The 11,348-nt window shown below is 62.1% G+C and overlaps 1 protein-coding gene across 1 annotated transcript; it reads left to right on the top strand.

Moving 5' to 3' along the window:
* Positions 1 to 257: 257 nt before the first annotated feature.
* On the top strand, positions 258 to 10,890 carry NCLIV_048530 (GK19179, related; the record flags this gene model as incomplete). The annotated part of the gene is made up of 5 exons (XM_003884405.1): positions 258 to 4,928; positions 5,520 to 5,723; positions 6,061 to 7,524; positions 8,078 to 10,221; positions 10,737 to 10,890. 5 exons carry the CDS (start codon positions 258 to 260, stop codon positions 10,888 to 10,890), a joined length of 8,637 nt encoding a protein of 2,878 aa, XP_003884454.1.
* Positions 10,891 to 11,348: the final 458 nt, after the last annotated feature.

Raw genomic sequence — 11,348 nt, 5'->3', positions numbered from 1 at the left:
TCCCTCTCGCCTCGGGCCTCTCCCTTTCCGTTTGCTTTTACGTGGTCGCTCGTCCCCGCCCCGTCTCTACTTCGGTTTTCGAACTGCGACAAAGCCCGACACCATTCGGAGGGAAGTGAAGGGAAGCAGGGGAGAGAGAGGACAGGGGCTCTTGCATACGGTTGGTCTGGTAACTGGGAAAACCAGGAGAGGGTGCCGAGTCATTGTCTCGCATCTGCCTCTGATTCGCAAATCTTCCTCTCGCTGCGAGAACCCAAATGCACACGGCCAGTGTCTCGAACGGGGGTGGCGCGGCGGGTCCGACGTCAATAGGACGCTCGAAGACTTGTGGTTCTTCTTCCGATTTCCCCTCTTTTTCGCCTTCTCCCCTGCGTCTTGCCTGCACGCTGTCCAGTCTCATCCTCCCCCTCGTCTCCCCGTCCGCTCCAATACAAAAGTGCTCACTTCGGCTGTCTGCCACGGCTCCGGGGGCTGAGCGAAGGGGCGAGAAGAAGGCGAACGGGCCTTTAGAAAAGCGAGACGTGAGGCGCAGGAAGAGGGACAGAGCCACGCCCAGTGACCAGGCGCTTCTTCTGACAACTAGAACCCCGTTTGTGGACGGGAAGAACAGCAGAGAGAGCATGTCTTTGCACAAGAAGGCGCGAGCAGCAGGTTCACCTTCTTACGAAAGTGACAGCGAAGAGACAGAGGCGGGGAATCTCGAATCAGCCGGAGGTTTGCAGGTTCGCAATCTGGGGTCGTTGACCCAGAGGCCGGATAGGAGACGCTCTGGGGGAAAGAATTCTGTGAAAGAAAAGGCGGAAGAAACCAGCTGCCGCCAAGCACGCAAGGTCACCGGCGTCGCGAATCTCACCCTGTGGCCGCAACCAAACAAAAGCCGGAGAGAGCGCGCCACGAGCGGACGCGGGGAAGAGGGTTTCTCGTGCGACGGGCGACCGCGTGCAAGGCCGACGGCCGTGAAGGGAGGTGACGCGGAGCTAGTGCGTGTCTCAGCCTTTCCACACGAGGAAGAAACGCGAGATACTGTGCAGCTCAGCGAGGACCCGACAACGGAGAAGGGAAACGGGGCGGATCCGAGGAGAAACATGGACGACAGGGAGGCGCGTTCCAGCGGGAAGGAGAGGGAAGGCCAAGCCGGGAAAACAGGCTTTCCGTGTCTCTCTGTTTCGTCTTTTTGCCTCGCCAGACCAGCACCCAAGACACAAAGCGCAGATGCCGGGCATGCGGCGAGCAGACGGGGGAGCGAAAACGCGACGGATACCGAGTTTCGATTCTCAACAACCCACTTTGTCGCTGCGTGCGGAGCGCACCTGTCGCACGAGGCTGTTGCGGCTGCCAGCAAAACGCGAGAGGCGGAGAGTCCGTCCAGTCTAGATGCTTTGATGAGTCGCCAGAGCGGTGGCCTCGCAGTCGCTGAGGATGACTCACGAGAGGGTCGGCCTCGCTTGCCAGCTGCGTCTGCGTGTGGAAGAGAGAAGGACACGGACGGAGAAGACATGGCGCAAACCGTCAGTGCCTGCACATCCTTATCAACCCTTTCTTCCGTCGGCGAGATGCCACACGACGAATCGGTTTCGGCGTCCGTTGCTTTCGCTTCGTCTGTGTCTTCTGTCTCTTCTGTGGCCTCGGTTTCGAGTCAAAGTCAGATGCGGCGCGCAGAGGCAGACGCTGCCACGCAGCGGGCGGGCAGTGCCGGGAAGGAGACGGAGGTGCGACAGGACTTCGAGGACGAACCGTTTTCTTCCTGCATGAACCCAGGAGGATTCGGAAACAGGGAAGGGAGCTGGGGCCGAGAGGCAGAAAGAGAAGGAGCAACGCGGGTTTCGTCCTTCGAGAGGAAGGCTCGATCAGCGGCCAGCGCGACGGCCGAAGCCAGCAGTTGGGTGTTCGTACACAGGAGCGGCGAAGAGATGGAGAGAGAACTGGAGAGCGATGGAGAAAGACACGAAGAGAGGCATCGACGGTTTCCTGCGACCCCTCCCGGCTCTGGAGACCACACTGCGTCCGGTTCGTCCGTCTCGTCTTTGCGTTCGGAGGCAGAGCGCGAGCATGAGAGAATGCTGAACCACGCCCTCTCCATGCTTCGGTTTCTTCAGCGTCTCCACGACAAGACAAAAAATCGTTTTCAGAGACGGACAGGTTTTGAGGAGGAAGCCGAGGCAACGCACGCGACCTCTCCGTTTTCTCTCTCTCTTCTGGCGCTTCACTCGCCGCATGCTAGGAAGGAAAGGGACTCACGAGAAGCCAACGAGCTCGGCCACGCGAAGGCGACTGGAACCCGTGGCAGACCTGTGGCTGGCCCTTCTTCGTCTCTCGCTTTTGCTTCCCCGTCCTCCGGTTTCCCTTCTTCTCGCCGTTTCTCTCGAGGGGCAACTGGCGAGGAAGAACCATGCGCGAGGAGAGGGAAAGAAACAGGCGCCTCCTGCTCAGTCTGCGTGGGCGACGTCGGGAAGAGAACCCGAATCCCCAAAGAGACTGCAGAGAAGCTGGAGAGGTTCTACTCTCTCTTTGAACAGCGGCGTGCCAGGCGCACTCCGGGCTCCTCGGTCGCTTCCTCTTCCCAGCAGCTAGGAGGCGAGAGTCCTCGCTTTCCTGCCTCTAGGACGGAGGGTTTCGAGGGAGATACAGGCGAGAGCCGGCCAGAGGTGGAGTTCGCGGGGAGTCGAAACGGCGCTGAAGAGTCCAAGTCACACTCCAGTGTCGGTACAGCTGGCGGAGACCCACACGGCGTGAGTGGCGGCGACACCGCTTCTTTGCCTCTTGGGGCCGGAGGCGCGCCATGTGTGAGGAACGTAGGAGATGCGGAAGAGCCCAAGTCCTGCCATGTGAGAGCACCCTGGCGTCCGCTTCTGTTGCGCACTGCCGAGAATGGCCAGGAAGTCGCGGAAAACGGGGGAAATGGGGAAAACGGAGAAAAAGGGATTATGCCCCCCGGCGTCGGGACAGCGTCGCCTTCCAGCGCTCCAGAGAGGACGTTTTCAACTCACGGAAATGTGTCTTTCGAGCCGACCGACGCGTTCGTTTCCTTGCCTCCCTCCGGTCGTTTGAGGGGCGGTCGCCGCACGTTCACCTCGACGCGAGAATCTGTTTTCCGCGGCGGGAGCTGCCGCGATTGGAAAGAGCGGAAGAGAGAAGAGACTGTCTCCTCACGAGGACGCGAGCGGGCCGCAAGGAACAGGCGCGTTGCCTCCTCTCCGGTCGCTTCTCCTGCTTCTCCTCTCTCTCGGCGTCTCGTGAGGACTTCCACGGAGGGTCCCGCGTGGGGCAGCGCAGGCGTCAGTGCCCGGGGCAGGCGACTTGGGCCTCCAGTCGCGGTGGGGGCCCTCGGGAGCGCACCGGCGCGGCTCAGCGTCAACGGAGACACGGAGACAGCGAGGGCCTTTGATGTCGGCGACGAAGCGGTCGGGGGGGGTCTGACGCCCTCAGGAGGCGCACAGGGGAACACCAGAGTGAGAGGGAGCGGACGAGAGACGCTCCGCGAGCAAGCGAAGGAAACGACGCACACGAGCGAAAGACCGGGAGGCGACGAGAAGGCGAAGGAGGGTGAGAGGAAGCGAGTGAGGGGCGTGAATCGCGAGGAGGCGCATCCAGCGAGGACGGAGACGAAGGTGGAAGACGCAAAGGAGAAGGTCGAGGACACGCCGGAGAGGAAAGAAAGCGGGACGGAAGGCAAGGATGGAGCCCGAGAGCAGAGCGAGAGGGAGGGAGGCCCGCGTGTTATGCGGGAGAAGGAGAAAACGAGAGTTGACACCGACGGAGAACCTCCAGAGAAGGTCGAGGCTGAAGTATCCACGCTGCCCGAGAGTGAAGAAGAGGAAACATTTCACTTGACGGGAGTTAGAGGAGATACAGGCAGTCCCAGAGCACAAGGAGGAAAGGAAAAAGCTGGAGCTGAGACTTCAAACGGGAAGCGAGAGCGCGCAGTGGAGGCGAACGGCCCGGAGAAGACGGCACGTGAGAGCAGGCCTTTCGACTCGTCGCAGGGTCAAAGCAGGCTCCAGGGTGTGGTGGAAGAGGAGACCCCCTCTTCTCGAGAAGAAGCCGAGGAGACAGAAGGGACGAAACTCGAGGGGGAGGTGGGAGAGGAGGGAAAAGGAGACACAGGCAAGCTGGTCGAGTCGAGGAACTTGAATGGAACTCCGAAACTGGCGAAGACCGTCCCGGCGGGTCTGCTGGAGAAGGGAGTGGAAACCGTCAGCCAGTCGAACGCTGACGTGTCTCGCTCTTTGCGGTATGAGGAAGAAGATCAACGAGGCAAATCAACAGAGAAGACAAGCGTGTGTGAACAGATGCTTCTGCAAGATGCCGAGGCCCATCCAAACGCCAAGCGAGGAGGACCGGCGAAGGAAGAACAAGCGACTCAACGCGAAGAGTCTCCGCATGCCACGAGACATGAAAGCGCTGCTTTGAGAAGTGCCGTTGCCGCGTGTTCGCTTCCTTCATCGGCTTCACCTGGAAGGAAGCGGGAAGAGGCAGGACAGGAGGACCCGGAGACAGAGAAGAGGTGGGAACGCGTGCACCTGTGCTTGCCTCATGCGCCTCAGGAGCCGGGATTTACTCCTCCGCCTGCCGACGGTCTCTCAGAGCCGCTTCCGCCTTCTGATTCTTGTCAGTGTGCCGCGTCGCCCGCTCGTCCAGTGCCGTCGACGGAAAGCGCTCGCTCGCATGCAGCGGAGACAGAAAAGGAAGTTCCGAAGGCGCGCGCTGCCCCGGGCCCTGGCGGCGACGAGAGGAGGCGGGATCCACAGCATCACAAGTCGTGCGATACCGGACAGGGAGCGACGGGTGGAGGCTGCGGAGCGGGAGGGCGGCAGTCAGCGAACTCCGCGCAAGGCCGGGGACCACGCGGACAAGGAGCGCCAGGTGGAGGTGTACGTATACCCGAACTCATCGTCCGCTGGACAGAACCCGGTGCGGAAGTCGTTGAGGTGAGGATTTGCCTTTTTCCGAGGGTTCTCGGCTGTCCTTCCCACGTGTGCTGCGATGTCGATGCACGGGAGCAAGTGTTTCAGCTGTGTCTGCTGTGTCTTCGAAGAACGGATTCGGTGTCCAGTGTGTCTCCAGCGTGTGTTCCTGGGCTGCGGAGTTCTCTGCCCGCAGCGAAGAAGGAGCGACGCCTCTCAGCTCGGTCTGCTTCCGCGTCTCGTTTCATGCGTTTCGCGCTCGGGTCCGCGGTGTTCCTCTCTTCTCCTTCAGGTGGCGGGCGCCTTCTCGGATCCGCCGTGGGCGGAGCGAGTTCGGCTGTCCTGGCACCCGGGCGAGTGCTGTTTCCGTTTGAATCTGCTGGAGGTTTTCTCCCCCGCCCTTTTGCACGCGCCGGCGCGGGAGCGAGCGAGACGGCGCATCTCTGCGATCGCTGACGACGCGGGTTGGCTGGGAACGAGGAGAGGAAAAGAGACACTTCCTGCGAGAGCGAGGCGCACCGCGGAGAGCCGGTCTCCACGGAGAGGCTACCGAGCCGGGACGGAAAAGAGAAGGCTTCGCTGTTGTCCTTTGCGTCTCTCTTTTCGGCGTCCAAGTGGACGAGTGCGACGAAACGGGAAGACGGAGATCTCCCCTCCTTGCGAGACGCCGAGGCGCCCCCATCGTCCTCCGAAGCGGACTCCACGGCGCCGGTTTGGGTCGCGGCTGCGAGCGGCGACGGCCTCGCAGTTTTGCACCTTCAGTTCAAGTTCATTGTCGATGGCGAGTGGAGATGCAGCCACGCGTTCCCCGTACGAGATGTAAGGATACACCAGAGACCACTGCAGGAAAGATCGCACGGAAGGCCTCCGACTGTCTCGCCTCCCGGCGTCTCTCCTAAGTTCTACCCTCTCTCTCTCTCATCTGCTTGTCTTTCTCTTTTTCTGTCTCTCTCTTCCGCCGTGTGTGTGTTCATCTCGCGTACCTCTGCTCTCCTCTCTTTCGACGGTGGTCCGTGCGTCTTGCTCGTGGAACCGCCATCCCCTCTTTCCTCTACGCTCTCTCGACTGCACTGCGGAGATCTCCTCGTTCTCGGAGGGCTTGAAATTGTCGGCGTGCCATTCCCCCGTTGGGCGTCTTGCCTGTGTCTTCGCTCAGGACGGCAACGGCAACCTGAACAACGTCGCGGCCCTCTTTCGATGTCGACCGCCCTCCAAGTCGGGCGCCGCCTCGCGCCTTGATGCAGGCTGCGCGTCCCGCGAGGCCTCCCTTGGGCTGCGTCCGACGACTTACAACCCGTCGCGTTCGCCGGCTTCTTTTCCGCCGGCTGCTGAGTCTTGGGAAGTCTCCTACCGGAGCTCTTCCTTCTTCTCGCCGACGCTGCAGCTGTCTTCTGCGCTCGCCATGTCTTCCGCTTGCTTCTACCCGAACTTTGACGAAACACTCAGGAAACTTGAATCCGAGGGAGAGTCGCAGCACGCGAGACAGAGAAACCGGTTCGTCTTCTACTCGTACGACCGCTGCTTAGTCGACGCCTGCACTTCTTGCGAAGAGGACGAGACGCGAGAAGACTGCTCCTCGCGAGTGGAAAAAGGAACGCAAACACAGAAGGCGAACGAGATGCCGCAGCCACGAGACAGCCCCAGACGTGACACGGTGAGGCTGCCTCCCCACAAAAATACCATGCAGTCTCTTCCCTCTCCTTCTCCCTCTCCTTCTCCCTCTCCTTCTCCCTCTCCTTCTCTCTATCCTTCTCTCTCTCCTTCTCCCTCTCCTTCTTCCTCTTCTCACTCTGCTGCCTTGTCTTTTGCCAGTACGGCGGAGCGAGGGACAACTTTGGGGTCTGTTGCGCGGGGCCTTCTCGGGGGAGGTTTCAACGTCCAGCTTCTGTACCACGGCCTGTCGCCGTTGTTTTCCCTTTCTTCTTCGCCTCTCTCGGTCGCCGCCAGTGTGTCCGGGAGCGCAGCTTCTTCCGATGTCTCGGAGGCGAATGGCCGCAGGCGCCCCGCCGCTTCCTCCTCTTCCTCCTCTTCCTCCTCTTCCTCCGCTTCCTCCTCTTCCTCCGCTTCCTCTGCTTCCTCCTCTTCCTCCGCTTCCTCCGCTTCCTCTGGCGCTCCCACACGCGAGCTTTCACCTGCCTGCATGCACCAGCTGTGTGCGCGTTCATCGCGAGAGGGGGGGGAAGAGAAGGAGCCACTGCGGAGTGCGGGCTCGCAGGGCAGGCACACACCGAGCTCGCGCTCTCAGAGGCGGGAGAGGCAAGTCCCAGAAGACGGGAATACTCCCGCGCCTCCGTCGTGCGCTGGCGACAGAGACGTCGGAGGGGCTGCAGGCGGCCGAGCCCGAGCAAGCGAGAGAGGCTGTTCAGGGTCCGCAACGGCCTGGGGAAGGCAATGTCGGCGGGAGCCCGACGGGATAGCGGGAGACACACGCGGGGCGGGGCACCTTTCTCAGGGGGAGGAAGGAGAGCGCGAACGTGCGCTATTCCACGAGGCCACGATGTCGGGGTGTTCCAAGCCACGCAGAGGCCGACAAGAGGAAGGAGCGACGGACGGGCGCCAGGCGATGGGCGCAGACGAGGGCGCCGGCGGTGTTGGCGACGGGAAGACGACGAGAAACGGGGTGAGAAAAAGAGGATTTGGGGGAGAAGACGAAAAAACGGGAAAGAGGGGACCCGAAGAAAATCCACGGCGAGGGAGGAGCGAGAAGCGTTGCAGAGAGAAAGGAGAGGGAGGAAAGAAGGCCAGAAGGAATGCGAAAGAGAGAACGAGAAAAGACGCAGAAGGAGAGAGTGCGAGGCAACTTCACGGGAGAGGGCCTGGCGGGGCGCAGACAATGCAAGACAGGAAGGCGGCGGAGAGGCACGGAGGGAGCAGCCCCTGCAGGGAGGGAGACTGCGAGATCAGAACCTCTGTGAGAAAGAAAAAAAGACAGGGGCCACGGTCGTGGGAGGGACAAGTGTGCATAGAGTTGGAGAGCAACTGTGTCCATTAGAAAGACGAGTGTGTACTCCGACAGAGACTCTACGAGGAAAGGAGAGCCGACCGCGTCCTTTCTCGATACTTTTGCAGTTCCGACGCTTTCTCGAGGAACTAAAGATATCGAGTCTGTTTGTTGCCTCGATCAGTCCCATCCTTTTCGTCGTCTTTCCTCGCATCCGTCTCTCTTCTCTCAGGCTCACGCGCCTTCGCTTTCGCACGCCCTCCGCCACGCGCGTCCTCTGCCCTCGCCGGAAGCGGCAAGCGCTTCTCCCCCGTGCTCTTCTGTTTCCTCTCCGAAGGCGTCCGGCGTCTTCGCTTCGTTCTGTGCATCTGCCTTGTCCTCGACTTCTTTTCCGTCCTCTCCGCTGCATGCGTCTCTGGCTTCGCTCGAGGCCGCAGCCTCTCTGAAGGCTGCGCTGAGCAGCGTCGCTGGCGCGAGTCCCGCGCATGCAGAAGCTGCCGGGCGAGCTTCGGCGTCAGAGGCCGTCGGCAGTCTCCGTTCTCCGAAAACTCGCCCTTCCACTGTCTCTCTGGGCCCAGGCGGCGTCTTCCGCTCTGTCTCCGCTTCTGAGCGAGGGTCTGTGCCGCTCCGCGGAACGCCCCAGGGTGACGGCTCCACGCGCAGAGGCACGACCACGCAGGAGTCGACATGGCCAGCGCAAGTGCTGGCGCACCTCCACGGGCCCGAGATTCTCCTCGAGCTCACCCAGGCGCATGCAGAGCGAGAAAAAACCGGCGGGGACTTGGCGCAGTGGAGGCCAGGCTCGAGGCGACGCAGACTAACGGACGGGAAGGGCGGAGACGAAGACACCTGTGAAGACGGCACGCACGCCAGGGCGGCGAGGACGCGCGAAGCGCTCCAGACAGCAGAACACCAGGAAGACAGCGAAGAAAGCGGCGAAGAAAGCGGCGAAGAAAGCAGGGAGGAGAGCAGAGAGGAGAGCGCCTCTGGTTTCGAAGAGAGACGGGCGCAGCGCCTGTGTCTCCAGTGCGGGGCCTACATGCTTCCGCATCCTGACAAGCTGGAGAGTGGAGGAGCAGACGCGTTTTTCATTGCGTCGGGTCCAGGCGACGCTCGGCTTACCGAGCAGATCTCTTCGCTCATTCCTGAGGTGGGGAACAAGAGTCTCTCCGGCTCGCACTCCACGTCACCCTTCGCGGCACCGCCCCGAAGCAGAGACACGAGGGGCGTGAGCACGGCGGCGGCCGCCGTCTGCGTGGGAGTCGCAGATGGCGTCGGCGAATGGGAAAGCTTCGGCCTCAACCCGCGCATGTTTGCGGAGGAGTTGATGGTCGGCTGTTGGCGAGCCGCGGTCGCGGAGCCTTGGTTCCGCGACTTCCAGGACGCAGAGGCAGCCGGTGGGAGAGCAGAGGGACTGGCGTCGCCCCGCGGCGAGCAAACCGGAGACGGACGAGGCCGTGGAGGAACCGGGGGTGGAGCCGTGCGGAGAAGCGGAGAGGCCGAGACAGCGGCGGAGAGAGGAGCAGAGAGAGCGTCGTCGCTCGCGTTCTCGCAGGGGCCTCGGGGCGGAGACGGCTCGAGGCCAGCCTCGCCCTCTTCGCCGCCTGTTGGCGAGGCTGCATGCAGTGACCCGCCTCTTACAGAGAGTGTCGGCGAGGGGAAAGGCGAGGACGCGGGCGCGCGGGGGAAGCGGCCGTGTCCGCGCTCGCCCGAGGGCTTCTCTCCGTCGCCGCCGGTCTCCTGTGTGTCTGCCGATTTGCCTGCGACGCCCACTTCGTGTGTGGCGTCGTCTGAGGGGGCGGTGTCCGGCGGGCGCGTGGACGAAGCAGCCAGGAAGGCGCTCCGCATTTTGAGGGAAGGATTCAAGGAGGCGCGCAGCTTCGGCAGCTCGACAGCCCTCGTGGTGTGTCTGGACGGCTTGAGGGGGCGTCTCGGCATCGCGAGTTTGGGCGACAGCGCGATGATGGTCCTGCGTCGAGAGCATCGCCTCTGCCGCATGACGTGTGCGCATCGGTCCCAGGAGCAGCAACACCAGTTCAACTGTCCCTTCCAGCTCTCCTGCTTGCCTCGGCCAAGCGAGTACCAGGCCCTCGCTGCGCAGGGGAAAGAGACGCTGGTTCGCGTCTTGCGAAACGCCACCATGCTCCCGCAAGACACTCCTGACATGGCCCAGGCGTACTCCGTCCACGCCCAGGAGGGTGACCTTGTGCTTCTCGGCACAGACGGCGTCTTCGACAACCTGTTCGACTACGAAATCTGCGCCCTGGCGAACCTCGCGCTCAGTCCCTACGAGGCAGAAGTCCTCGGGGACACCGCCCGAGCCACGAGCGCACAGGCGGTCGCCGCCGCCGTCGCCGAAGCTGCTGCCTACAAAAGGTGAGGACGAAAAGCGGAGGGGCCAGGTGGTGCAGAGGCCCGAGAGGAGAGAGATGGGAAGAGACAGAGTGCACGGCAGACGGAGAGAGGAGAAAGGGAGGCGCTGGGGGGAGATGGAGACAGAGGCGTAAAAGGTAGAGAGGCAGAGAGGTTACAGAGAGGAAGGTGCACAGAGAGAGATAGAGAGGTAGGGCGAGGAAGAGGGGGGAGAACAGATGAGCCGCGAAGACCCAGCGAAGACTGGGGGAAGGGGAGGAGCGGAATGCGACGTGATGACGGGAGGCTGTGACGGAAATGAGTAGGCGGTACGCGCGAGAGAGGCAGTCAGAGAGAACGAGAAGACAAAAGCTTCGAGGAGGCGCGCACGACGGTAGCGATCACACGTAGCCGGGGGGCCTTTGGCATCGATACAGAGCGGTGGTGATCTGTGAAAATTCAAAATCGAACTTGGAAAGCCAAGCGCATGTGGAGACGCTCGTGTGTGTGTCTTGGTCCTCTCGCGGGTGTTCCTGCAGCCGCAGCCCCCTGGCGAAGACGCCGTTCATGAAACACGCGCGGCGAGCCAACACACACTTTATGGGCGGCAAGATGGACGACATTACCGTTGTTGCTTGCTGGGTGACTCGTGGGGAAGAGGTCGAGGGTAGAGCCGAACGCGCCAGCATCTGACCGCACCGGCGCAGGTGACTGTGCTTCACATCGAAGACTCCCTGCGACCGCGTTGGGCTCCACGCCCACCGCGACGGCGGTTACAGGCATACTTGGCACAGGCGCGTTGGGCTCCACCGCAGGCAGGCCACAAACAGCGGGAGAGGCGAGAGGAGTCCCCGAGACGCTACTCGTCGGCTTTCAGCTGTCCACGGAGGTGGACCGGCGTTGCGGCGCAGCCTTCGATAGAGTCAGGAAAGGAAAAGAAGGGGGGGGCTAGCGTTTGTGTGCGGGCGTTGGGGGTTTCTCCGCATAAGGTAGAGACCACTTGTCGATGGGTTCGAATGAACTCAAAACGCGTGCGAAGGAGTGGCGCGAGAATCTACAAAGGGTAAAGGACAGGGATACGTGGGAACGAGGCAACAGGGGAACAGAAAAACAGACCGTCCGGAAAGATAGGACGGCGGAAAGGGAGGGGA

The sequence above is a fragment of the Neospora caninum genome, chromosome X (assembly GCF_000208865.1).
Source record: "Neospora caninum Liverpool complete genome, chromosome X".
Classification (NCBI taxonomy): domain Eukaryota; phylum Apicomplexa; class Conoidasida; order Eucoccidiorida; family Sarcocystidae; genus Neospora; species Neospora caninum.
Note: the sequence above shows the minus strand (reverse complement) of the source record. Positions and strands in the feature narration are given on the sequence as shown.